Consider the following 24,336-nt stretch of genomic DNA (forward strand, 5'->3'; position numbering starts at 1 on the left):
AGGTAAGCATCTGGTTGTAAGGAATTCACCTGTTGCAAAGCAGGCTAGCACTGATCAAAAGCAGAGCAACCCAAAGCAGGAAACCATGGTGGTGAGACCTCTTGATTTATTGAATTTATTTCTATTTACTGTTCACCACCCATATCAGACTCCAGACAGATTTTACTATAAATACAAATAGATTATTGAGCAGAGCAATAGCCAGAAAAAGCTGCTGAGGAACTAGAAACAACATTCCCTCAATCCTCTGTGCCTCTCACATCCTCCTCAGCAAAACTTTAAAGTTAGGTCTGGACTAGACCATTTAGGTGGCAGAGACTTCATCTTAGCTGCTTTACAGGTGGAACAATATTCAGTTGCCTGAAGAAAGCTTGCTGCTGGAGCATATAAAAGCATCACAGGAGGTGAGATTTAGGGCGCAGTGAGAGAGAGGGCTTAAGGGGCAGATTGCTCTGTGGTGCCACTACAGTGTCTTGAGATCTAATGTCTGTCTCCAATTAAGTCTCAGGTTGGATGATGGGGGTCTGGGGAAGGCTGCTGTGGCAGCCACAAGTTAAGTGTTTCTCAGAAAAACAAAACCAAGACCCTGAAGTAAAGTATTTCCAAGACTGCACACCCAAAGTTCATTGCTCCCTGGAGCATTTTATTCAGAGGGGTTCAGCAGTGGGGTGCTGCAGAGATCCCAGCCTCGCTGCTTCCCGATTGGCCCACACAATTTGGTGAATGAGGAAACCAGTCTCCTGTTCCACCTCTGTGTGGCGGAGATCAAGCTTGGTCAAAGTCTTGTTGTTTGCCAGCCCTTCAAGCAGCTGCTTCCCACCATCCTGCAAAAGGATGAGAGGGGATGGTTAAAGGAGGACATCCAAAAAAGAAGTGTATTGCTCCTTTTCCCTCCTCCCCAGGGCAACTTCTGCTGCTGTCAGTTGGAAGTGCATGAGATGGTGCCAAAAGGGATAAAGGCCTTCACCCACGTCCAAAATGTTGCTCACAGAAGTGCAGAGGAGGAGTGTAACCTTATGTAGCTCTCTGTGATATGACACATGCTAATGAGTCCCTCTGGGTACGATGTCAGGAGTTCTCAGGCTCAGGCTGGTTAATAGCACGTCTGGCAATGATAACCTGAGAGGAGTCTGCTCCCCCAGCTTACTGCTGGCTGGGGACAAATGGATTAGAGGGCTGCTCCTCATCTTGGCAGTGGTGAGAGGCCCAGTACTGGCAGTTTTCTGCCTGGATGCCATTTCCCAGGCTGGGTTGGCTTTCCTGAGGGGAATATCTCATGTAACTTAAGACCAGCCTGCATGGGACAGAAAATGTGATGTAGCCTTAGGGAGGCAACTCGCTCTGAGACATTCCCCCCCCCCTTCCATGAAGCACTGTATTTAGGGATGTGACAATTTGAACTTTTTCCCGCTGTTGCTGTTCTCTTTCAGGTACCAAATACATCTCTTGCCCCATATCCTCCATCCAGATGGTCCCCTCATCCCAACACCCTGCCTCTTAGCCCTTTTGCCAAAAAGGGCAGAGCAAAAAGGACTGGGAAGAGGTCTCTTTTTAATGGGGTATGGAGGTCAGAATTGAATGCATCTCTAGCAAAACCCCCAATTTTCCCGAAGATAATACTACCAGCCAGCTTTTGGGCTGCCATGAAACTTCACAAATGGGTAACAGGAGAGCTCATCAGAAGGAGGATGCTAAACACAGAGATTATTATTTACTAAACAAAAGTCCTTCTATCCTTTCCAACCTTTGCCCCCTTGTATCATTAGACTCAAATGGTTTTCCACATCCCGGACCATAAAACTCAGAACTCACAAAAGGTTTTCTGCCATCAAATCCTTTTAAAACCCTTGTCAAACACATTGATGCCAATCTTCCTGCCAGCAGGGACAGCTGGTCTTGCTGTCTCTTTATTTGACAGTGAGAATAATTGAGGCAGCGCAGAAAGTTTAAAAGCCAGCATGATTGCTTTTGGCTGTCTAGTTTCAGATTTCTAAAGCTCTTTTTAATCAGCAGAAGAGAAGCGGTCTGGTTTGTGGGCATGTTGCATACTGCAGCTCTTAGGGATGTAGTAAGATCTGTGGATGCTCTTCTGTCTAGAAAATGTAAGCCTGTGTTTTAGGAGCCACTTACAAGCACACAGACACGACACCCCTGACCCACCGCACCGCTCCAGGGCCGCAGGGTGAGTTAGAGAAGCTCAACAACCAAGCCAATTTTCTAACAGTCTCCTCTGAGCGTGTGATGGACAGGAGAAATTCTGGGAAGGGTGACACTATCTGTGTGCTGCTGAGTGACAGATGGCACAGCAGATCCAAAGCACAGAGGATATGCGTGAGACCCTTATCTCATGCCGCCTATCATTAACTACGCTCACGTGTGCGAAGCGTCTGTGATTCTTCCCAGACATGCTTCCTGGTTTTCAGTTTCCTGGGGGGAAAACCCCTCTCTGCCCAAAAGCCCAAAGCCTCAAAGACAGATTCAGCCCTATGATGTACAGAGCTAGATGTAACGAGTGAGGTAAATGCATGTTCATGCACAGAAGATGTCCTTCTCCTTCCTCACATCTGCTAGTCTCTTCCCTGCTCACAACTGATTGTTATCCTAGCAAGAATGCAAAGTGAGGGATGCATTTGCCTCTGTGGCTTTGAGACAGGCTCAGCATCTGCTTTGCAAGGCCACCACGCAGGCTCACAGAGGGAGGGAGAAGAGGCTTCTCTTACCAGCCCCAGGTGGTTGCATGAGAAGTTGATGCTTGTCAGAGTGGTGTTCTGAGCCAGGACCTGGGAGAACACTGCAGCGGTTGGCTCTGACAGGTTATTACTTCCCAGATGGAGGGACTTCAGGCTGGTGTTGGTCAGCAGGGCACGGCCGATCGCCTCCCCGCCTTTGTCCTCCACGAAGTTGAGGCGCAGATTCAGGGAGGTCAGGGTGGAGCTCTCAGCCAGGCCTTGAGCAAGAGCCTGAGCTCCCAGGTGACAGATCTGGTTGTTACACAGATTGAGGGTTTCTAATCTGCTGTGGCTGATCAGCTTGCCGAGGGCTTGTGCCCCATTGTCCCTGATGAGATTGTGGGACAAGTCCAGCTCCAACAGGCAAGGATGATCCAGCAAGTTACGGGCCAGGAGCTTGATCTTGTCATCGTCCACTTTGCTTCGTGTCAGCTTGAAAACCTGTGGGCATAAAACCCAGGGTCACTAAAGCACTTGCTTTGGACTGAGCTTTGTCCCTAACCCTCAGGGAGCTAAACCTATGGTCCACCAGACAGGATTCATCTCCCTTCACTTCAGACACCTTTAGCTAGCAGGCTCAAGTAGTTGCTTTCTCAGTGGGGAGATACTTCCATCAAGCAGGGCATGCCACTGATGTCCCATGCCTATTCTAGGGAAAAAGGATTTGTCTCCTGGAAATGCGTGTTCCCCTCCTCTGACTGCAAAAGATCTCTCACTGGAGGCTAAATTAAAGCAAGATAAAGCTGTCCAAATGCTTGCAGCAACTAGCAGCAGAACCCACTCCAGTTCACAGTCAAACCTGTCTGAATGAACATGTGCACCAGTGGTAACCACAGTGCAATGTCCTGTGTGGCCAGGGCATCTTAATAGTCACAAGAGAGGTAATTTCTCTTCTGGAAGCCGTGAAGACATATTTCCCAAAGCCTGCTGATCTGTGGGGAGTACATGCAGCTCACTCTGGCTCCACTCTGGATAGCAATGCCCGTTGCTGTTTTGGGGGGGCTGAGTATCTGCACTGCAGTTCCCACAGAGCTGAAGATATTGTTAGTGCTTAGGAGGAAAATCCCTCATTGCTCTAAGGTAAGTGTGAGTGTTTCCCCATGCTCTTCTTGGGGGTCTTTGCTCCTCTGGGAGAGGCTGACATGTATTTACTGAGCAAAACTACCAAAAATTCCTTATGAAAGGCTCCCTCTGGACTTCTCCTCTCCTCCCTCCCAGAACTACATGAGGAGTTAGCACAGTGGAGTGCTGCTGTCCCTTATGCTACAAGCAACAAGTTTTGTGGGAGCAAGTATTTTTCTCACTGATCCTCTGACAACCTGTTCTAACAAGGACATGGCAGAACAAGATACTCAGCACCAGGCCAGCAGGTTAACATCTCTGCACTCTGACAGACTCTGTAACTTGCAAAAGGAAGGGTGTTACCAGCAAGCAAAACTGGTCCCTGTATTTCTATGCACAGGCAATTTGAAGATCTAGCTGAGGGAGTTAGGTTCAGTTTGGGGTATATTACTTTCAAGTTATGGCACATCTTCACGGCAGCAGCCAAGCTGAAGCAGTCCTGCTCAGTGAAGTTAAAGAGGCTCCACTCAAAGTTCATGCCACAGCTCTTCACACCATAAGTGAGATGAAGCTCTTCAAGGTGAGGGAGAGCAGTAATGAGATCTTTCAGGTCGTAGTGATGCGTGTAGGCCTCATTAAAGTTAGCATCCTCCTCTGTGTCAGTGAGGTCATTGCTCTCCTCCTTTTCATCCACCTGCACAGGTGGCAGGAACTGATCAATCTCCAGTTTCCGCACATAGCCTTTGCAGAGCGGGACGAGCTCTAGGACCTTTTTGGGGTCCGTGGTGCTGGGGATGAAAAACTTCAGAATGTTCTCCAGGTGACGTTCAAAGAACATCCGTTTCCAGCTGTCTCCATAGTTGGAGACGTCACACACTTGCCAGCGCTCGATACAGCACCTCTTCCAGTAGTCCTCATGGCTTACTATGTTGGCAGTCACAGTGAGTGGAAGGCTGGTGGAGAGCCTGTCCACCACCTTCCTTTGGTGCTCAGGCAGAAGATAGTTCAAAATAGGGTTCTCTGGAAGGGATAAAAAGAATGAGAGGTTAGTCTGGGTGTAGGAACAATTGCTGGCACTATGGTTCTGCCCGGGCCCCCAGCTGTGTGGCCATGCCCTCCCCTCTGCTGATACTGGCTCTCTTCTCGGCTGCTAGAGGCTGGAGTATAGAGCTAAGCTGGCAGAAGACATGTAGGATTCATTTGTACATCTCCATATACGATTTCTAACTTTTACAATGAAACATCAGCGTAATTGAGTTTACTCTCATAATATTTGGGAACTGCGCCAGAAACCGAGCTCCCTATTTAAACTTAGTTTGAATGCAGTTTGTATTCAGAGCAGGAATTCTGCTCCCAAGAGAACTAATTCAGCCTTACAGAGATGGGAGAGCTTGGCCTGCCATTTGCTGAACTTTCTCCCTTTTGATTTCTAAGCATATTGAAGAGCAGTATTTGAAAACAACTGTGTGCTTTGCATGCAGGTCCTTGTGCCTATTTATCTTAACTAAAGCATTGGTCTCATCTCAAATTGATTCCTGTTCCTTTTTGCTGAGGCATACTCCTAGCTTTTAGGTCCCCCTTGTTTAAATAAAAGTTCTGTTTTCCCAGGTACTCTTTCCCCTGAGTCTCTTTCCCAGTGCTTGCCCTAAATCTCAGATGTCTTTTCTGGTAGAAGTTCTTTGTGACAAGAAATGCCAGAGAAAAGCCACTTGTACTCACACCATGAATATCTGGTTACATACACACAGTTGTGTTGAGTAACAGAAATCATCAGTGGAGAGACCTGTCTGTGCATGGGAAACCAGATTATGAAACACAAAGTGGGGTTAGCTTTATATTTCCTCTGTTTCTGTGGCATTCCCTTCCTAAGAACACTAACAGTTTTACCACAGCCTCTTCCTGGAGTCTATTTTTCAGTGTCCTACAGCTGACACTGCAGTGACCTTCTCTGCTGAGTCCCACGACACAAGCAGAGGTGGGACACATAGGGGCAGGGCTGGACTAGCTTCACTCGGGCTCCCTCAGGCCACACTGTGGGCAAGGTGCAGCCTCACAGCTCAGGTAACAGCATGAGGGTCCCCATGACAATGAGCACACTGCTTTTATGCGTGCACAATGCAGGTCCCATGCATTTGGCATCAAACTGAATGATCAGGCTGATAGGGCTGCAAGGGTGTCCCAGCTCAGACCTGTTGCTTCCAAGGAGACCGGGGGATGGGCAACCCGGTGTGCCACGACCTTCCTAGAAAGCGTGTCCTGCAAGGAACAACTCTTCCAGGAGCAGTGTCCTGCAAGGAACAACTCTTCCAGGAGTGGTGGCAGGCCTCCCTGGGCAGCAGGTGATTTCAGCAAGTGTAGCGATTTCTCAGCTACAAGTGATACCAGCTCTTGTGATTCAGCTCTTTGTGAAACCACCCAAGGCGAACTCGGGGACAGAGAGACAGGAGCCTTTTACAGCAGTTCCCCAGAGGTAGCCTTTATTGTCCAGCAGCCCCTGTGAAGGGGTGGCTAGGGACAAGGCTGCCTACATCAGGGCTAGGGGGCAGAGGTTATATGGGGTAGGCAGGGGGTGGGGTAGAAACCAACTAGTCAACTGGGTTCAGGCTATCACCATATAGAAACAAGGCATGCTGGGGGTGGTTCACTTTCTCACCATGACCCAGAGGAAGGTTGCTTGTCTCTGGGGAAGATCATCTTGCCCTCAGACCTCTCTTCTCCAAGGGAGAGCAGAGGGCTCTTGTGCTAAGGGCTCCCAGCCCTCCACACAGACCCTCAAGTACCATCAGCTCCTGGCATAAGGCAGCACTGAGCTCCTCTGTACTGTCTTACAGTCCCAGTGTGGACATTGCCTTAAAACTATCTTTGGTCTTTGCTGCCACTTCACTGAGTCAGTCAAAAAGACAGGTAGGCCCTTTCTTCCCCCTCCCAGTCAGTTCTCAGACGAGATATGCTTCTTCTGTTTTGCTGTGTTTCATCAGTCCACCTGCTTCAAAAGCACATTCCCTGCCTGAGGATATAACTTGTCACATCACCACCAAAAGCCATGGAGGAGGGCTGAGCCTGTGAGTACAATACTGAGATGATAGCTCCTCTGGGCAGGGAGCAATTCTCCATCTCTTTGTACAGCACTCAGTACAGGGCTCCATCCTCGAGCGCTGCCCTAATGTGTATATGAATCAAGAGCAGGAAACAGCAACTCCACAGCCCCGGTCATGGTTGAAGTGAGTCCAAAAGAGCATGGATGGAAGAAGATGTGATAGAACAAGGTCAGGACAGAGTCCCATCCTGGACAGCAGCCCAGAGGACTACAGCCATCACTGGAGTATACAAGTGCATACTTAGCAACTAAACAGTTTGTTTAACTGGCTGCCCAAGGGGATATTTCTCCCCATCTGTTCCTTTGGCAGGGCTGGGTGCCACACTCTGCCTTTCAGATGCATCTGCCTGCCTTGTTGACCCTCTGCTCTCTGGGACTGACCCTCTCTCTCTCCATGTGCCCTAGAGTAAATGTGCTCCCACTTACTTTCGAAATTGTGAACGATGTGCTGGATGCAGAGCTCAGTGAGGTGGGGGACAGTGACCAGGGACCAACTGGGATCCTCAGTGATGCAGCGGCGTGTGTAGAATGAGCCATCAGTGAGGTTGGCCTGAGGTGGACATGATGGGGGAATGGCTGTGCTCTTGTCACCAGCTGCTGGCTGCTGCATCCTGCTCAGGACGTAGTTCTCCTTCAGGAGAAGCGAGGGGAAAATTCCTTGAGAGAGTCACCACCACGTGTCTGCCTGCAAAAGAAAAAGGCAGCTTTAGAAAGAAGCCAGCAATAAGAATGGTCAGCTCACACTGCTGTCCTGTAATGCACTTGACCTTTGCCTGCCTCCTCTGCTTTGGGCTGGAAGCACTGCAGCCAAACAACTATTACTCAGCCTCATCTTTATACCTTGCCCTGTGCAAAGAGGTCTCTAGGCACCACATGCAATAAGGAGATAATAACGTGGTGCTAATTCAGAGTGTTGTTGAAGAGGATGGACGGGAATTGATTGTTTACTGTCTTTCCAATAAAAGTAATAGGGGAAGATGGCAGGAGCTGGGTGTAAAGCAAAGGGTTCTTTATACAGGCTGCAGCTGAACTGGGGAATTCCTTGCCACAGGATGTTGTGGATGCTAGGAGTCTGTGCAGACTCTAGGAAAAGTCCATGCAAGAGAAACCCTTTGAGAAGGATGAAATGCACAGAAGTCATGTGGCTCAGAGTGAGCAGCTGAACACAGCCAGAGGTGGGGAGAGTGCTGGAGGAAAGAACACACACTTGCATTGCTTTTCTACTCTTCTCTAGGTGTCTGTTTCTAGCCACTGTCAGACATGGGTGTTTGGGCCAGCTATCCCCTGCTTTGATCCAGTATGCCTGTTCTAATGACTCTCTAAAGACAGATGCTTTACAGGTGAATACATTATAAGTGTATTCTTTTCCTGCTTTCTTCATTATTCTCCAGCTGAACTCCTTCCAAATATCCATTAACTGATGAGATGGCTCAGACCTGTTCAGACCACACTGAGCCTAAGCAGATATGAGCTAAAAGCCTGGAGCAGAAGGAAGGATGCCTGGTCCTATTAACTTTGCAGAGCTTTCCCAGACCAAAGTTTTCCATTTGCTGTTTCCTATTGCAGCCTCAAGGCCTGCACTCTCAGACATCAGAATCCCACATGTGTGGTTATTGCCTGGAAGTCCTAATGGTTCTCTAACCAGCCAGTCTGAAAGAGGCAGAAAAGACACCAGGAAGGAATCATCCACGTGAGTTCTGGGTTCCACAAGAGCATTTAGGTCTGGTGAGCATCCCCCAGGGCATACAGACCCACACTGATCCTTACTGGGGCTAACTGGACTTAACATGGCTGCAGCACAGGGCTGGGCAGTTCACCAGAGCTGCCCTGCCCTGCCGCAGGAGACCTAAAAGAATCATGAGACAGAGGTGGATGGCAATGTCAGAGGTGAGAACACCTTCCTGAAAGACCAAGAGGATTCCTCAGGGCAGTGGTGGCCTTGCACCACCATAGGGTCAAAGGATCCTGTGGAAGGATAACTGCCATGTAGTATCTTTGGCCACCATATCCCTCACCTGAAGGATGGTTTGATCCCAACCAGCTCCTTTGTGAGGGATGTGACCCACACAGTGGTCCCTAGACGAACCATTTTAGTCCTTCCTTCCCCTGCACAAGGTTGCTCCCTTCACCTCTGCCTTCCCAGCTTCTGTCAGCACTGCCCTCTCTCTCCCTGAAAGCTTTGGAGCTGGCTTTGCTAGTGTTATTCCCTCTGCTCCTTCCCCCTCCAAAAGGCGTCTGAGGAAGGGTCTGCAAAAGAAGAAAGAGAGGAGATCTGTGAAATGCTGAGGTCTAGAGGAGAGGAGCAAATGATTCATGCTGCAAATATGTCAGCAAAGGCTTCTTCAAATGCACTTGAGGCAGGCCTGAGAGTGACAGTCAGGAAAGGGTGGAGATGGCAGTGGCAGGGCATTCTCTGGCCTAGAGCAGGAGGAGGAAGGGTGCTAAGGGCAGGGAGGCTGTATTTCCTGGGAGGCAGTGGTGTACAGATGACAAAGGTAAAGGCTGTAGAAAAAGGGAGCCTGATCTGAAGAAGGGTGGATGTGGAAGGAGAAGGAATGAGTGATAGGCAGCTGTGAGGATAGACTGGGAGTCCTTTCCCTGCAAAGCTCCTCATGCCCTAAGGAAGGTGCTACGACGATGGGCCACCTTTCAGGGGGAAGAGAAGAGGCCTGATTCTCCACAGCACATTAACACAGCTGAAAACCAGCTCCTGGTGCTTGAGGGACTTCAGTGGAAGGGCAAAACACAGCTAGAAAGCAGTGAGGTGGCATTAATAGAAGTGACTGGGAAAATTGTTTTCTCCTTGCTCAGTCCTTTGTCCTATTCAAAAAGCATCTGTATCATTTTGTCCCCCAGGCCAATCACAGCTAATTGGAGCTTCTGATGGCTTTCCTGACCTTTTGGAAACAATCACTAAAGGCCAGCTGTTGGGGGGAGCCAGTGCAGCATTGGTGGCCTAGGATTATTCCCTGTCTGTTCCAGCAGATGATCCGATTGCCTGTTTACTGAAGGCAGGTTGATTTTCAGAGGGTAGGTAACCCATGGCACATGCAGGGCTGCTGAGTGGGCTCCAAGAGTCAAGGCAGGAGACACAGCTGCCCTGAGGCAGAGCTGTCCAGGCTGCTGAGAAGCTTTCCCTTATCTGAGCCCCAGAACAAGCCAGCTCAGCTGACTCCACCATCCCTACTTGTCATTCACTATAAGGCCAACAGGAACAAGGCTGCAAAGCATCCAGATCAACCCCATGTCTGTGGTGCCAAGTCTGACACTGAGCCACTGCTCCCAGTATATCCATTGCCACCACGCCAGCATGGTGAACACACCTGCCAGGTGCCCTCACCACCAGTGGAAGGGCCTCCTTCACTGCACACCCTCTCTGCCTTGGCTGCAGGAGTCTCACCCAGCCAGAGCTGACACACCAAGCCAGTTTCCAGAGCCAGGTTTGCTAAGCACGTATTTAAACACCGGGAAGCACTGTAATTCACTGTCAATAAACCAAGCCAACAGCATTAATGCACGCTCCTTCCCACCTGCTCTATCAGTCACCTATCCTAAAAAAGATTTATTAGATGATATACAATGAATGGAACCATGTAGTAAATTCCCAGGTTTTGTCATTTAACACCCAGATCAGACTGAAAAGTAAATAATGCTAGAACTTCTTAAAAAAATAAAGGAAATCACACTTCCTTTCCCCAGGAGGAACTGACTGAACAGAAACTGAACAGAACTGAACAGAAACCTACTGACACAATCAAATTATGCTGCTACTAACATGCCTAACAAACCTTCTTCAGCTGAACTTGTTTTGATCTGGAACTAAAAGATTTTTGCTCTTTTCATTAACACCAAATCCCAGAGAGACCAAAAAAGAAGAGCTGCATGGAAACTGGTGACCTTTGGCTGATGCTCCTACCAGCATTACAGAGACCCAATAAATGGAACAACTGTAAACACTGTGTTTACTGGAGAGTTTGTAAGAGCAGGATAAATTATTTCTGAGGGTGGTTATGCTCCAGCCAAGATTGCATTTGCACTGAAGCTCCATCTGCCCATTAATTGAGGAAGCTCTTATGCCGCTGCAGCAGCACCCTGAAAATGCCAGTTGTTCTGCAGGTGTGCTGGCCTTTGTGCTGTTACCTGCAGTCCAGGCAAGCCAGCCTGAGTCTGGCTAACACCACTGATCCCACTGACACCTGTGGGGACTTGCCATGCTCTGTGGCACTTCCAAAGCCTAATGCTAAGTGTGCATTAGGACACCATGTTGCAGGCTAATCCAGGGGTTGAGACACTGCAATGAGCTTTAAGTGAGTTTAAAAAAAAAAAAAAAAAAAAAAAAAAAAAAAAAAAAAAAAAAAAAAAAGGACCAAATGAGGAATCTATTTAGCTTCAGATATAATGAAATTTGTCTGTAATGGGAGATTGGGCAGAGTGAGGCCAGCTGGCCATTTGGGAATTTGGTTAATGTCACTGCTGTAATCCAGGCGGTGTGAAGGGCCAAAACTGGTCCTCGATCTATCTCTCTTAGCATGATCTGGGAAGAGCCACTGCCTCAGCGGGATGTCAGAAAAACGAAAGCCCTTTCGGGCCTGAGCACTGCCCACCGCCCCGGCCGCGGAGAACGCCTGGATGCTGCTGAACGCCGCGGCCCCCGCCAGCCCCCCCAGCCCAGCTCCATGGGATGCGGGCCCTGCGCTCCCCCCTGCCAGCCAAGCTCTTCTTCAGAGACCCCGAGAGGGAAGAAAACCCCTTAGCGCGGCCGCTTCGTTACGAATCAGACCTGCGAACTGCCGGGGGAAGAGCCCGGCCACCGGCACTGGGTGCCCCCAGCCCCGGCAACGCGGCGAGAGCACCGGGGCGTCAAACGCGAGGGTCCCTCCCGACCCCTGGGCCTGGGGACTCGGCTGCCGGCTCTGTCCTGCTGCTGCGGGGCAGGGAACGGGACCAGGGCCAGCCCGGCCCCCGCGCTCGCCACCGCCGCTGTCTCCACGGACGCGGCCGTTGCCGGGGCGGGGCCCGTGGCGAGCGGGGCCCGTGGCGAGCGGGGCCCGTGGCCGGGTCCGGGCCAAGCCCACGCAGGGCGCGGTGCTCCCCGGCCGCTGCCACACGGCCTGCCCGCTGCCAGGGCTTGCGGGGCGGCAAGAACCACCAGGAAGGCAGAGGGACGGGATTTGGGATGGCGCAGCCCGTCACCACGCCCCGCTGCAGCTGCTGAGAGTTAGTGCCGGCTCCCTTTTCCAGCACGGAGGAGATGTGTGAGCTCACCACCACGCTCCACGAGTGCTGGGCGGGGTGGGGGGGCACTTGCCGAAGTCCCGGACGCTCCTGCAGCAACAGCAGCTGCTGTGACACCATGGCATCATGGAAAGAATGGGGCAAGGTATGTATTGTGAATGGTTCGGTACCAGGCAGTGTTCAAAGGGTGAATACATCGCTGTCCTCGAGATACCTGTTTCCTTGCATGTTTGTATTGCTAAAGGTACGCTGTCTGTGCCTAAAATGGGCTTGCTTCAAGGCCTCATATTTTGTAGCAGAATGACATCATAGGCAGGTCTGAGGGGGAGGAAAGCAAATCTGAGAACTCCACTGATGGCAAGAAGATCTTGGTCCATCTGCTGCATGTTTGTCTCTTCTCCTTGACCTGTTTTTTTTTTCATTCTGCCATTGAGCATCCTCTACAGAGGTGGGGGAAGACCAGAACCTTCATCAAGGCACATACCGTGCTGTGGAATATACAGAGTAAACAAAAGGATGAAAACATGCATCTCCTCTTTCCCATATCTAAGCACTGCAGTATTTGCCAGCCTGAAACGTGTCTTTCTTTTACTTCTTTGGAATGCTGATGCACTCAGTAGCGGGCACAAGAGGAGTGCAGCCAGCCTGTGCCCTGTGGGAGCATACATAACACTGGTGCCAGCTCTCATGATAGTCCTGCAAGTCCCATAATAGCTGGCAGTTTTAGGAAGCTGTGCTGACTTTCATATAAAATTTACCTCCTGGTCATGAAGAAGATTTTAAAAACATGATCCCAGATCACCCAAAAGGCTCAGCAACAAAACAGTAAATGCAAAGAGGCATAGATTGAAAACAAAAAGGGTCAAGACTCTGAGGCTTCCTTTGTGAGTTTCAAAGATGGGAAGTTAGACCTTGGCAGCAATGTACTTCTTTTTCTAGGTGTGGCCTGATTCTGTCACTCAGCTCCCCAGAAGACAGTGACAGCACCTGTGAGTCAAGCTGGTGTTGAACACAGTGGGGGTGTCAGAAGCCTTGTAAAGCCCTTCACAAACGCTGGCCTCACACTGGCCATGTTACTCCTGGGAACACATCTCCAGGGCTTTTGAGACCTTGAAAAGCAGAAATGAGAGCAACATAAAACTAGAGATATTTTCTCTTGCAGTGATTTCCATGTACACATTTGGCCAGACTCCTGAACTGCAAAGGAGATAGCCAAGCTAGATCCAGAGAAATAGCCCCCCTGAGTTGCCTGCATAACAATGATCAATTTCTGAGCTGAGCCTTCAGCAAACCATCAACACTGAGGTTTTTAGCCCACCTCACAGCTAATATAATGCAAATGTCATGTTTTGGACACTTCATGGTCCCATGGAGTCTGCCCAGTCATTGATTCCCAGAGACAACAGTGCCCGATATTATGGTCTGTTGTCAAAAGGAGTGTAGACATAAGTGCTGTTCCCAGTGGGGTGTGCAGTGGCAGCTGCTCCTTAAATGCTGTGGAGTAGGGATGCAGCGTAAAACACTGCATCCATTCCCATCCCCACTGCTGACATCTGAGAGTGGGGATGAGGGAAGGTGCTGCTTCCTGGTCCTAGTGACTAAAGCAATGTCCTACCAGCAGACCCCAGGTGCCCTCCGTATCCCTCCAGCTGCCAGGTCTCAGATTTCCCCCAGAGAGCACCTGTGATGGTGTTGTGCATTATCAGCTCTGCCAGCTTTGCCTGGAGTCGGAGGACAGTGTAACAACAGTCAAACCTCATATCACAACAAATAAATTGGACAGAAGCCAGGTCCTGCAGTGCCTTGTGTCGGAGGAACATATCCCACAGGGCATCTTCTGCTGCTAATGTGAAGGTTCAGGTGCTGTTCTGGAAACAGAGCTATGGCTGTAGGGTGACAACCTTTTTTAGTGTCCCAGCATGATGGGCTAGAAACGTTATCCTCCCTGGCTTTGCCCAGCCACCAACACACCCTGCAGCCAAGCACTTCTCCCTCTCCCTCTCCCTCTCCCTCTCCCTCTCCCTCTCCCTCTCTCTCTCCCTCCCTCTTCTTCTCTCCTTCTCTCCCTCTCTTCTTCTCTCCAGTGGCACCAGCACCAGCTGTCTCCTCAGGGACTGCAGGAACATGTCTGGTGAGCTTTCTGCCCACAGCAAGTAGCAGGCTGTTTGTTTGCAGTGGCAGCTGGAGGTAGGAGGAGTGGAAAAAACCCCTCTCTGTGCACATGTCCTCCTGGTCAGCTCTGCTAGAGCATCTCCTGCAGCCCCCTGTGTCCTCACATCACACCATGATGGCCGGAAGTCACCAAACCAGTCCAGGATGTAATTTCATTTGAGTCCTGTACTCCATGTGGGGCAGCCTCTCTAGCTGATGCCCCTAGCAAGGTAACCTCCATCTGTCAGATGTGGTTCATCTCTCCGTGGGGAAGAACCATGGGCACAGCTGAAGGTCAGGTTTGAGAGGAGCCCATTGGTGTTTGATGTCTGCCTGACACCAAAGGGATTCATTAGGGTAGGAGCCAAGGTTTGTCCTCTTTCATGAATGGCTTCTACCCTCTCAATGAGGAGCATAGAAATTGCCAAAACTGGGCGCGACTCAGAAAATTGAGCATGCTGAGGAGCAGGAACTGGCTCCAAAGCTCTATTTCCAGGCCTTCCTCTGGCTGGCTCCCTGCAGCTCTTGCTGAAAAACACTGCTTACAAGCAGCTAGCAGTTCCTGGAGTCCTGGGGGAAGCAGCAAAACAAATGACATCCTGGAAGGAGGAAAACTGCCCCTGTACAGCCAGTGCTGAAGGATGGGTGAGAAGGATGCTCTCTGTGCTGCTGCTCTCCCAAAGCTTTCTGCTCTCCCTGGGTCCCAGCAGGAACCATGCAGCTGCTGACAGCTATTAATAGATGGGGAGAACGTGGGCTCTTTTTCCTACTGCTTCCTGGGATGAATGGTAATTACCCTTAATGAGACTGGATTTGGTTCTACCTCCTACCTTCCAGCCCCCTTGCCTGTGCTGGCAGGGAGAGACCAGCCCATCTGCTGCCTGCACTGGTTCTGTGGGGAGCAAAGATTGACAGCAGGAGTGGAGGATCATCTCCCCGGGACATCCCACCGGCCTTGCTTGTGGATGCTGGGCACAGGGCAGGAGGCAGAGCCCACCAGCTGACAGGCTGCAGCAGCTCCCCTCAGCCTGGCCTTTCCAGTGGCACACAGGAGCCCCGTGGGGGGTGAGATAAAGGATCCCACCCCAGGCTGAGGGTGCAGGTGGCTTGGATGCTCTCTCTTTGAGATTAATTAAAGAAACAAAACGGGGGAATAATCAGGGGATTTGGCCTGTGCTATGGTTGGCATCCCCATCATCATGCATCACCCCAAGGTTTGTGAAAAGAGGTATCCTTCCTCCCTTGCTGGTGTAAAACCAGTCCCAGAATATTCCTCGACTTTGCCCCCATCTCCCACAGGGCACAGTCTAGCTGCCGTAGGGTCAATCAGGATATGATCTGCACGAGGGGGGTGGTTTTGTTCTTCTCACACCACTGCACCTCTGGCCTGAACTCTAAAGGTGGAAGGTTTCCTCCATTCAGGTTACTTCAAAAACACTGCATAAATAGTGCAGGAGGTCGTCTCCATCTAGTGGGAGACTGTGCCTCCTAGGAATCACCTCCAAGTAGATGGAAGCAAATGTAGATGGCTGTTAAATCTTTCTTGTACATCCCAGACTCTGGCTCTGGGCAGGACATCCTCTGCATTAGTGTTTGCCCAAGATGCTTGCTAAGGCTGCACTTCATTAACCCCACCTCTGTGCTGTCCTGCCCACCTGAACAGCCACAGTGCCTCAGTGTATCCGTACTGCTCCCTGAAAACGTAGATTTTTCCTCACTTGGTTCGGCTTAGCAGCTGGTAACACTGTCCACCATGGGAACCCCTTCCCTTCACCGACCCTTGCTGCTTGCAGCAGGGAGAGAGGAAAAAGGCTGTGCCATCTTGCCAAGCTGAAACTTCCCAGGCAAGACAGTTTATTTGCCTCTTAGTTTTTAATTATTTTTTTTTCCAGATCATATGTTTTCTTGACTGAATCAAAAAAAGCTTCCTGCAGGCAGGATCTGTGCCCACGGTCCTACTGGTTCCCATTTGCAAACCCCTGCCCCTTGCTTCTGGAGCCCTTTCTTTTTCCCTCTCTCTGAGATCCCTCCAACGTCAGACCAGAAGTTCCAAGTCCCTCTGCTGACTCCCACTCAGCCCCTTGTGTTACATCCAAGTGCCAGATGGCCCTCTAGGCTCAGGAAGGAGCTGTGCCAGGCTCCCCTCCCTTTCTCTCCACCCTTCAATCTACGGAAAAGAGACAGAGAACCAGCACTGCCAGATTTCAGGCTGCCGTGTTTGTGCCAGCTTCTGTGGTCTTCAGCCCCAGTTGTGGTGGGATTGACATGGGACATCCTGGCACAACCCTGGAGCAAGGGGTGCCAGGGAAGAGAGGACCTACTCTGAAGCTCCTCTCTGTGCCCAGCTCTGTGTTATAACTAACAACCGATGCCGGGGACACAGCCACAGCCACTGCTTCCTCCATGCTCCCCTGGCCCTGCTTCCGTCCTTTCTTGTTGGAAAATTTCTTGTTTGTCTGGGGTTGCTCACCAGCACTGGGTAACTGGCTGCAAGGGTAGGTGCAGGTCTGCAGGTCTGAAAGTTTAGCAAGCTCCTCTTGGGCAGGACAAGTGCCCAGGCCCCCTATATTGAAATGAGGAGGAGGAGGGGAAAAGCAGAGCAACTCTCCTACCAGAAAGTGGGTTACAGAGGCTGTGGGCAGCAGAAACACCCTGTTTGTGAGCTCTGCTGGGAGCATGGGGCTGTGTTTGGACAGCAAAAGGAACTTGGGAAGGATGTGCTCAGATATTCCCAGCCTTTCTGCTTCAGATAGCTGCATTAGCACAGTGTCTGCTGCTTTTGGCTCAGAACTGGCTGGCCCCTTGAGTAATCCCTCCTTTCCTGGAGGGACTCTGGCACTTTTTCCTGGTTCTTCTTGATACTCAGGGATGGGCATCTCCATTAGCAATGCCTGGGCTCTAGGGTCTCTGCTGTCACTACTGTGTCACAGCAATCCCCACAGGTCCTGTCCCTGGAGCATGTGTCTCCTCACTGCCAGGTTGCTGTCGCTCAGCTCCTCGGAGGGGATGTGGAAGACACATCCCTTAGCAGAGTCCAGGAGGAGACATGCATGGAAGATATGAGATGCATCATGCTGCAAGAGGGCAGGTCATGAGGGAAGTAGTTAATACAGAAACGCCAAGATGTTGCTAGCCCTCCTCCTCAATTCCTGGTGGATGGGGTGCTGTTGTGTCCTTGCTGTGGCCAGCTTCCCTCAGTTGTGCTGGTCACATTCTGCCCTGCCCTGTCCACATGGCTGCTGGCTGCAGGGCTCTGTGACATGGAGGCATCAGCACTCGACAAACCTGGCAGCGAGCGCGTGAGCCAGGCTGGGGTGCCATGCGGGAGAGGAGAGCTGGCTGCATATTTGATTGGAGGAGGGAAAGCTTCTAGTTAGTGAGTTCTATTCCTGTCTGGGCTTGTTGCAGACTTCACGACATTCAGAGCAGGTGTGAAGCTTTTCCCTTACCAGGCTGGGGATGAGAGTTAGTGGGAGGCTGTTTCCCAGCACTCTCATGGAGATGATCCATTGGTTTTGCATGGTCCCTTTTTTCCACAGGATGGTCCATGATTTGCATTTTAACTTGTGACTCTGTGTCATTCCCTTCCCTACCCCAATTTCCACCTCTCCTTTTTGTGCTATATTTAGATAAATCCAAGTGCTTGTGAGCCTGTAGGTGCTCTAGAGGGATGTGAAGAAGGATCAGGTCCTACAGCACAGGCAGTGCACATGAAAACCCCAGGGCAGGCAGTGCAGCCACCTTCCATTGTGTGGCAACCAGAAAGCAGCTCAGAGGTCTACGGTCCTGGTTATATTTGAAATGAGGGCAACATCCCTGCTTGCCTTATTTACCTCCAAGGCCAGCTTGGCTGTGATATCCCGTGCAGAGAGACAACCAACATGCCTCACAGGTAGAGACCCCTTCCCTTGGAGCTGAGGATGCTCCCTGGATCCTGACCCACAGAAGGAGAGGAGTGGGAAGGGGATCAGCTGGGCTGCGTGGGCTGGGGAGGTGGGGGCACCTGGGGAAGGAGGCACATTTTCCATCTCTCAGAGCCTTGGTGTGCCCCAGGAGCAGCTCCATGTATCTTGTATCAGGAGCTGCAGGGCCTGGTGTAGGGCAACTTGCAGGAGCAGGAGGGGACCCTGTTCACTCCATCACAGCGAGAACAATGTCGGGGCGGTCGCTGTGGTGGGAGCTGGACGCTGATGGGATAGGACAGCCAAGGGCTGCTGAGTCGGCACTGTCCTTTGGTGCCCTCTTCCCAACCCAGCGGAGCCCAGCACCGGTGGAGCTGTGGAGCTGCCAGCTGCCATCACTGTCCCTCCAGAGCCATGCTCTGTGACAGATCTGCTTCCTGCTGCTGCACCCAGCTCCCGGGCACTCCCTGGCCTCACTGCAGGGGCTGGGGGCCATGGCAGAGCCACAGTCCCCTTGGTGTTCCCTTTCAGGGCGAGGCTGGTGGAGCAGGGCCCCAAAGCATCTTGCTGTGTGCTGTGGGGAGCTGGGTGCCCGCTGCCAGATGCCCCCTGCTCCAACTCTCTGCCACTGCCTCCCTGAAAGTCTCTGCCGTGTCCAGCAGCACTGCAGGGCAGCTCAGGGAGAATCACTGCGCTTCCCTCTTGTGCCCCATCGCTGCATCCGGATTACACTGGCAAAGGAGCTGGGCTGACACGCTGCAGGCTGTGCCTGCAGCTGCTGAACCAGGCTGTCTGGAAACCCTACATCTGAGGATTTGTTCAGGGGTCAGAGATTGCCTGATGCCTGCAGGGTGCTTTTGAACCCACAAGGAACAACCTGGAGTGTTCCCAAGGACTTCTGCAGTGCCAGCAATGTGCCAAGCCCAGCTGCTGCCTCTGTGCCTCGTCTGTCCCTGGGTTATGCCTTGTGGTGCTTCCTCCCTCCTTTCCATCCCTGCTTCTAAGTCCAGCTGTCCCCCTCTACTGCAAGGCCTGTGGCTCTGCCTGCTAGGGCCAACTCATCCTGCTCAGCTGTGGTTTTTGGCTGCACTGCTTGGTGGGTCTCTTCTTCTTCCATCTCCCTGGCTGAGTGCCCGGGGTGATGCTGCTCCCCCAGGGCAGGAACCCCAGCTGCAGAGCCCTCACTTGCTGTCTTTTCAACAAAGAAATGCCAGTGTGCGAGCTCCATGGCCCTCAGATGTGGACAGGGGGGTCTCTTCTCCCAGACCCTCCCTCTGGCAGGGAGTGGTGGTGCCCATGGTGGGGACACCCCAGACATCCCAGCTCATCCTGCTGCTGCAGTGCTGTGAAAGCCAGCAACTCTTGGGTCACTCTTGGGGCAAGCAGCTCCAGCAGGAAACTCTCCTGGCTCTCTGGATGTCCGGTCTGTTCCAGGTGGGTGATTCCTGTGCTTCTAACAAGGCAGGGGAAGAAAATTAAAAGCCCAAGTGAGCAAAGCAGCCAGGCTGAGCCAGGAAATGTCAGAAATGCCTCTGTCAACACTGCAGCTGAAACAAGCAGGCAGGCAGGTTCTTAATTATTGATGGTGCTTATAAATAAATGCTGGGACAGGGAGGAGAAGGTTATAACAGAGCAGAGAAGCCACTTCTGGGTGGGGGAGGGAACCTGAGAACTTGCTTGTTTTAAAGGTCATTTAGTTTTGCCTCTGTTTCCCCTTTTTTCTGTGAAACTCAGTGATATTTGAGTCGGTGGATTATCTTCCTTGGGTGTCTTCTTCTTGCACCTGCCTAACCTGGCCAGCCAGGAGGAGGAGAGAGGAAAGACAGCAGTGAGAGAAAGAAGGGGGAGGGAGGAAGGGAGGAAACACTGTGTGGAATGTGGGACAAACAGGCAAACGAAGAGACAACAAAATTAGTAGAGCAGCAAATCCCAACCCGAGTGTAAATAATTTTTCACCATGTGAAAAGAAGGTCTACGTAGGCTCAGATTTATCTTCCTGTTCCTGGAGCTCAAGCCCAGGCAACCTCTGATGCAAAGCAAGAGGAAAGTGCGTGACATGAGGCTGGGCAGGGACTAGAAGGAGATGCAGGGATCTTGGTTGGGGACTGGAATAGTAACCCAGTGTCTGCATAGCCTCAGGGACTTTTGCAGCAGGCTCAGGGTGGAGTGTCCCAGAAAAACCAGACCATCTGATGGCAATAGTTCTGGGATAGGGATCCCACAGCCAGCTGAAAACACAGGAGGGGTTTTGGGTTAGGATTTTGGACTGGAATTACAGCAGTACTTTGAGACTGACAGCCCCCATGGGAGTTTTAAGTGACTGTATGGTAGGGCTTCACAACTCCAGAAACTCCCCAGCTTACAAAAGTGAACACACAGGCACTGGGTGCAATAGGGACTCAGGCACAATGGAGCTCCTTGTAGTCTACACCACAGCAGACCCTACAGGGTCACCTTCCACCCCCCACCCAGTCTCAAGGGAGCCATTACATGTGGTGGGCAGCAGCACCCCAGTGCCTGGGGTGGGTTGTGGGTATAGCTTTGGGTATAGCTTTGCTCATCTTTCCACTGGGGCCTGCCATGGTTGCACACCTGCAGGATGAGCAGCTCTGCAGTGCACGGGAGATGCAGCAGCACGTGGCTCTCTGGATGCAGACTGGGTAATACCATGGCAGCCTCTCTGCATTCCCTCTGTGCTGACACACTGGGACCCCGCAGCCACCCTCCAGTGACGCAGAATGACATCAATAAATCAAAATTGAGGCCTCGATGGAAATGGGCTGCTCCCTGTCAGGAGGGCGGGCTCAGTAGCAGGGTGCTCCTGACAACAGTTGGGGTGGTGATGGGGAGCAGATGTAGGGGGAAGCAGAAGCATTCTCCCAGCCCTATGGGTTTACCTGGTGCTTTCTGGAGGAGAGAGGAGGTTTGGGATGCAGCTGAGCAAGTCACGCCTCTCTGCAAGTGGCATGGAAACGCCAGCTGCAATCCAGGCTGAGGAGCTGAATGCAAAGTGCCAGTGCTCTCATGCAGGGAACCAGCTGGCCGTGAAGGGCACGCTGCAAAGGCGGGCTGCTGGGATTCCCCAGGAAATGCCTCTCCTGCCTCCTTGGGCACTCAGCATGTGGCTGTGGACAGCGTTCTCCTGCAGTGGAAACTTCCTTCTCCCCAAAAATGCTCCCCAGAAGCTGGGGACCCAGGGTTGGAGGGGTGATTCAGCCATGGGCCTGTCCCTGCCCAGCCCATGGTGCCTGTCCCACAGCTGAATTCCTCTAGCACAGAGCCATTCCCTCCTTTCCCAAGCATCTGGGATGTGGAAGGTGAGCAGCAGCACCAGCTCTACGTAGCCCTGAGCTGCTCCCAAGGGATGGGAACTCTCGCCTCACCATGGGTGCCAAGTCCATGGCTCCCCTCTGCAGCCTCGTGTGTGCTGTGCAGGAGCTGCCCACGAGTGGGTGCTGGCTGCTGCAGGAGCAGGGAGCTCGCAGTGCAGGGCAGCGTGAGGGTGAGAGCCTGCAAACATAACCCAGAATCCCACAGATACGTGGATGTGTGGCTTCCTGGATTACACGTGTACATGTGGGATGTGACCAGCTCAGTGCACACTACCACTACGCAGGCAGAATCACAGAATCATAGAACAGTTTGGGTTGGGAAGAGCCTTTAAAGGTCACCTCTGGTTCCCTGCCCCTGCAGTGCTCTCTCTCCCTGCAGGGCTCAGCTTGGACACGCTACATTACATTCGGTGTCTCTGGGAGACGGCTCAGCTCCAGCTGTGAGGGACCAAGCCCCACAGCTTTTGAGCCCGTGGCTCAGCAAGCTGTTAACATGGCTCAGCCCTGATACTACCACCACAATCCCAGGACCTTCCTGAAGGGAGTCCTATGGCACCCAAGGTGCAGCATGTCAAGGCCCTTGGGACAAGCAGCTTGTCCCAGGGCTTGGGGTGGCAGAGGTGCCTAGAGAGAGCTGGGCTTCTCCCAGACACTGTGCGCCAACCTCCCACTCTTCAGCCCAGGCTACTGAGAGTGAAGCTCCTGGACCAAGTGCATGAGAAGAGACGTGCAAGTACTTTCTGCTCCCCTTTTGCCAATGTCAGGTAGTTGCTTGGGGTTGAGGCTGGCAAGCCCTTGCATTGCAGGTGCCCTTAAGGGACCTCGGGGTCCATCTGGCCTTATGAAGGTGTTGCCAACCTGACAGCACACGCTCACAGCAAAAACCCCATCATCTTTTAATTAGTTTCCCACTTCCTGCTGTCCCTTCTGTGTGCACTGTGTTTGGAGGTGCAAATGTATGCCCAGGATGCTGCTTGCACCTTAGCTCTTTGGTGTTTGTAAGGGAATGCAGGCTGCAATTTTGGCCAGAGAACTCTATTTCAAACTTGTTTCACTTCCTGAAGCCTTCCCAGCTGAGCATTGCCTGCCCTGCTGCTGACATACAGGGCACGCCAGACACAAATGTGGCAGCTCCTGCAGCTGCAGCACAGGATGTGAATGTCTTGTCCTCCTGCAGCAGGGAAAGAGGAGGATGGGATGTAAGTCTGCACACTGGGACTTCACTGGGAGAACGACAGGAAATGGCCTTTCCTAGGATCAGCAGCAGCCTGGCACGGCTGCAGCACAAACGCCAGCATTTCTACTGCAGCGACCCACTTTACCAGCCTGAGATGATATGGGCACCACGGATGCCTCCACAGAATCACTCTTTGGTAGGGTAAGATCCATTTTCTCCTTCAATTCCAGAGCAGTTTTAGTGCTACTGGACTTACAGAATCAGGATTTGGTTATGCTGTGATGTCATTGATTCTTGCAAGCTCAGAAAGGATACGGGAAATACTAAATTTCATGTCTATAAAAGCCAAGAGCAGCAAAAGAGGAGGAAGAAAATTGGGTTCCCAAGACTGCCCCAGCTGAGGCAGAAGAGCACCATTGCAGAAGCTGCATCCCTGCTTACGGACCAGGTGGTTTTTAAGGTTTATAGGAAGGTGGTGCAGAGGATGCAGCAGCCCTGGGTGTGTTAGGTGCTGAGGCTGCTGCAAATACCCTGGGAACAGAGAGTCATTTTCCCATGGAACACAGGAGGGGACAAACAGACCTGGAGTGCCAAGGCATCAGGTCTTTGCTGCTCACTCACCACACAGTGCTGAGAGCTCAGCAGCTCCCACAGTGGACATGGATCTCCTTCCAACAGCTCTAAGAGCCACCGCTCTGTGGCACCTCCAGCAGCAGCCCTTGGCCTTCCAGGAGAGTGATGTCAGGGGCTCAGTAAGGGCAGCACCCAGACCTCTGCCCCTTAAGGGGTTGGGCAAAAGTCTATGAGGTCAGTGGCTTTTAAGCTAACAATCAAGCCAAAGCGGGTTAATTCCACAAGGCTGCTGCTGGCAAGCTCAGGCTCTGCTTTTGGAGCATCATGCAGGAGCAGCTCAAGCCAGCATTCCTCTCCTCCTCCTCACACCTACTCTCCAACACCTAGAGGAGACATCATCTCCTGTAGCAGCTATTAATACAGTAACACAACAGCACGCGGGGAAAGCGCTTTCCCAGTAACACAGAGCGCCCTTTCCCACCCCCTCCTGGTGCTGCTGTGGCCTGAGTCAAACACAGGAACTGTGCAACACCGGGCACCGATGCTGCTTTCAGCTGATGGCATGAGCCATCCTCTGGGACTCCACACACCCTCTCCAGCACCCTACCAGCCTTGTCACAAGGGACCCAAAGCACTGGGCTAGGTGTTCCAGCTCTGCCCAGTACTCAGATGCAGGGATGTTAAGAGCACCAGTAGCACCACTGCGTCCAGAAATGGAAAGAAATTTGAGAAGACACCAAGCTGCTCTGCCACAGTGGAATGCAGGCAGGCTCTGGGATGAGCAGCAACCTGCCCCACTTGCAGTGATGAAAGAAAGGGGCCTATGCACCCCTCTAATGGCTGAACTCTTGGCAGCAGGGGCAGATGCCCTGAGACCTTGGCTCACAGATCCCTTTGCAATAAGCCCTGCTTTAAGCTTCCTGTCTGGAAGCAGCATTTACTGATCCAAAGGCTTAAGGTCTGCACTCTTGCTGTAGCTGTCAGTGATTTGGGGGAGAAGGGGAGGACAGTTGGGAGCACCACCAGCCCCTAAAGGCTCCACATTCCTTCTGCCTTTGAGCCCTCACACTTGTATCTG

At 51.8% G+C, this 24,336-nt stretch overlaps 1 protein-coding gene and 1 long non-coding RNA gene across 2 annotated transcripts; one reads left to right on the top strand and one right to left on the bottom strand.

The window, feature by feature from the left end:
- Positions 1-101: 101 nt before the first annotated feature.
- TCTE1 (t-complex-associated-testis-expressed 1) lies at positions 102-11,906 on the bottom strand. The gene is made up of 5 exons (XM_032102722.1): positions 11,669-11,906; positions 7,315-7,573; positions 4,243-4,811; positions 2,721-3,170; positions 102-824 (listed from the first exon to the last, which is right to left on the bottom strand). The coding sequence occupies exons 2-5, from the start codon at positions 7,496-7,498 to the stop codon at positions 648-650; spliced, it is 1,380 nt and encodes a 459-aa protein (XP_031958613.1). The 5' UTR covers positions 7,499-7,573; positions 11,669-11,906; the 3' UTR covers positions 102-647.
- LOC116441128 lies at positions 7,839-10,842 on the top strand. Its single transcript, XR_004238905.1, has 2 exons — positions 7,839-8,578; positions 9,745-10,842. It is a non-coding gene; the product is annotated as an uncharacterized LOC116441128 (long non-coding RNA).
- Positions 11,907-24,336: the final 12,430 nt, after the last annotated feature.

This window comes from Corvus moneduloides, chromosome 3 (assembly GCF_009650955.1).
Source record: "Corvus moneduloides isolate bCorMon1 chromosome 3, bCorMon1.pri, whole genome shotgun sequence".
NCBI classification, from domain to species: domain Eukaryota; kingdom Metazoa; phylum Chordata; class Aves; order Passeriformes; family Corvidae; genus Corvus; species Corvus moneduloides.

Bases quoted from the DNA above. Each gene is read 5' to 3' on its own strand.
- TCTE1 (XM_032102722.1), bottom strand. From the start codon at position 7,498: ATGCAGCAGCCAGCAGCTGGTGACAAGAGCACAGCCATTCCCCCATCA. The intron at 3,171-4,242 runs GTAATATACCCC...TTATGCCCACAG, and splicing joins AGATGTGCCATAACTTGAAA to GTTTTCAAGCTGACACGAAG. The intron at 825-2,720 runs GTAAGAGAAGCC...ATCCTTTTGCAG, and splicing joins CATGCAACCACCTGGGGCTG to GATGGTGGGAAGCAGCTGCT.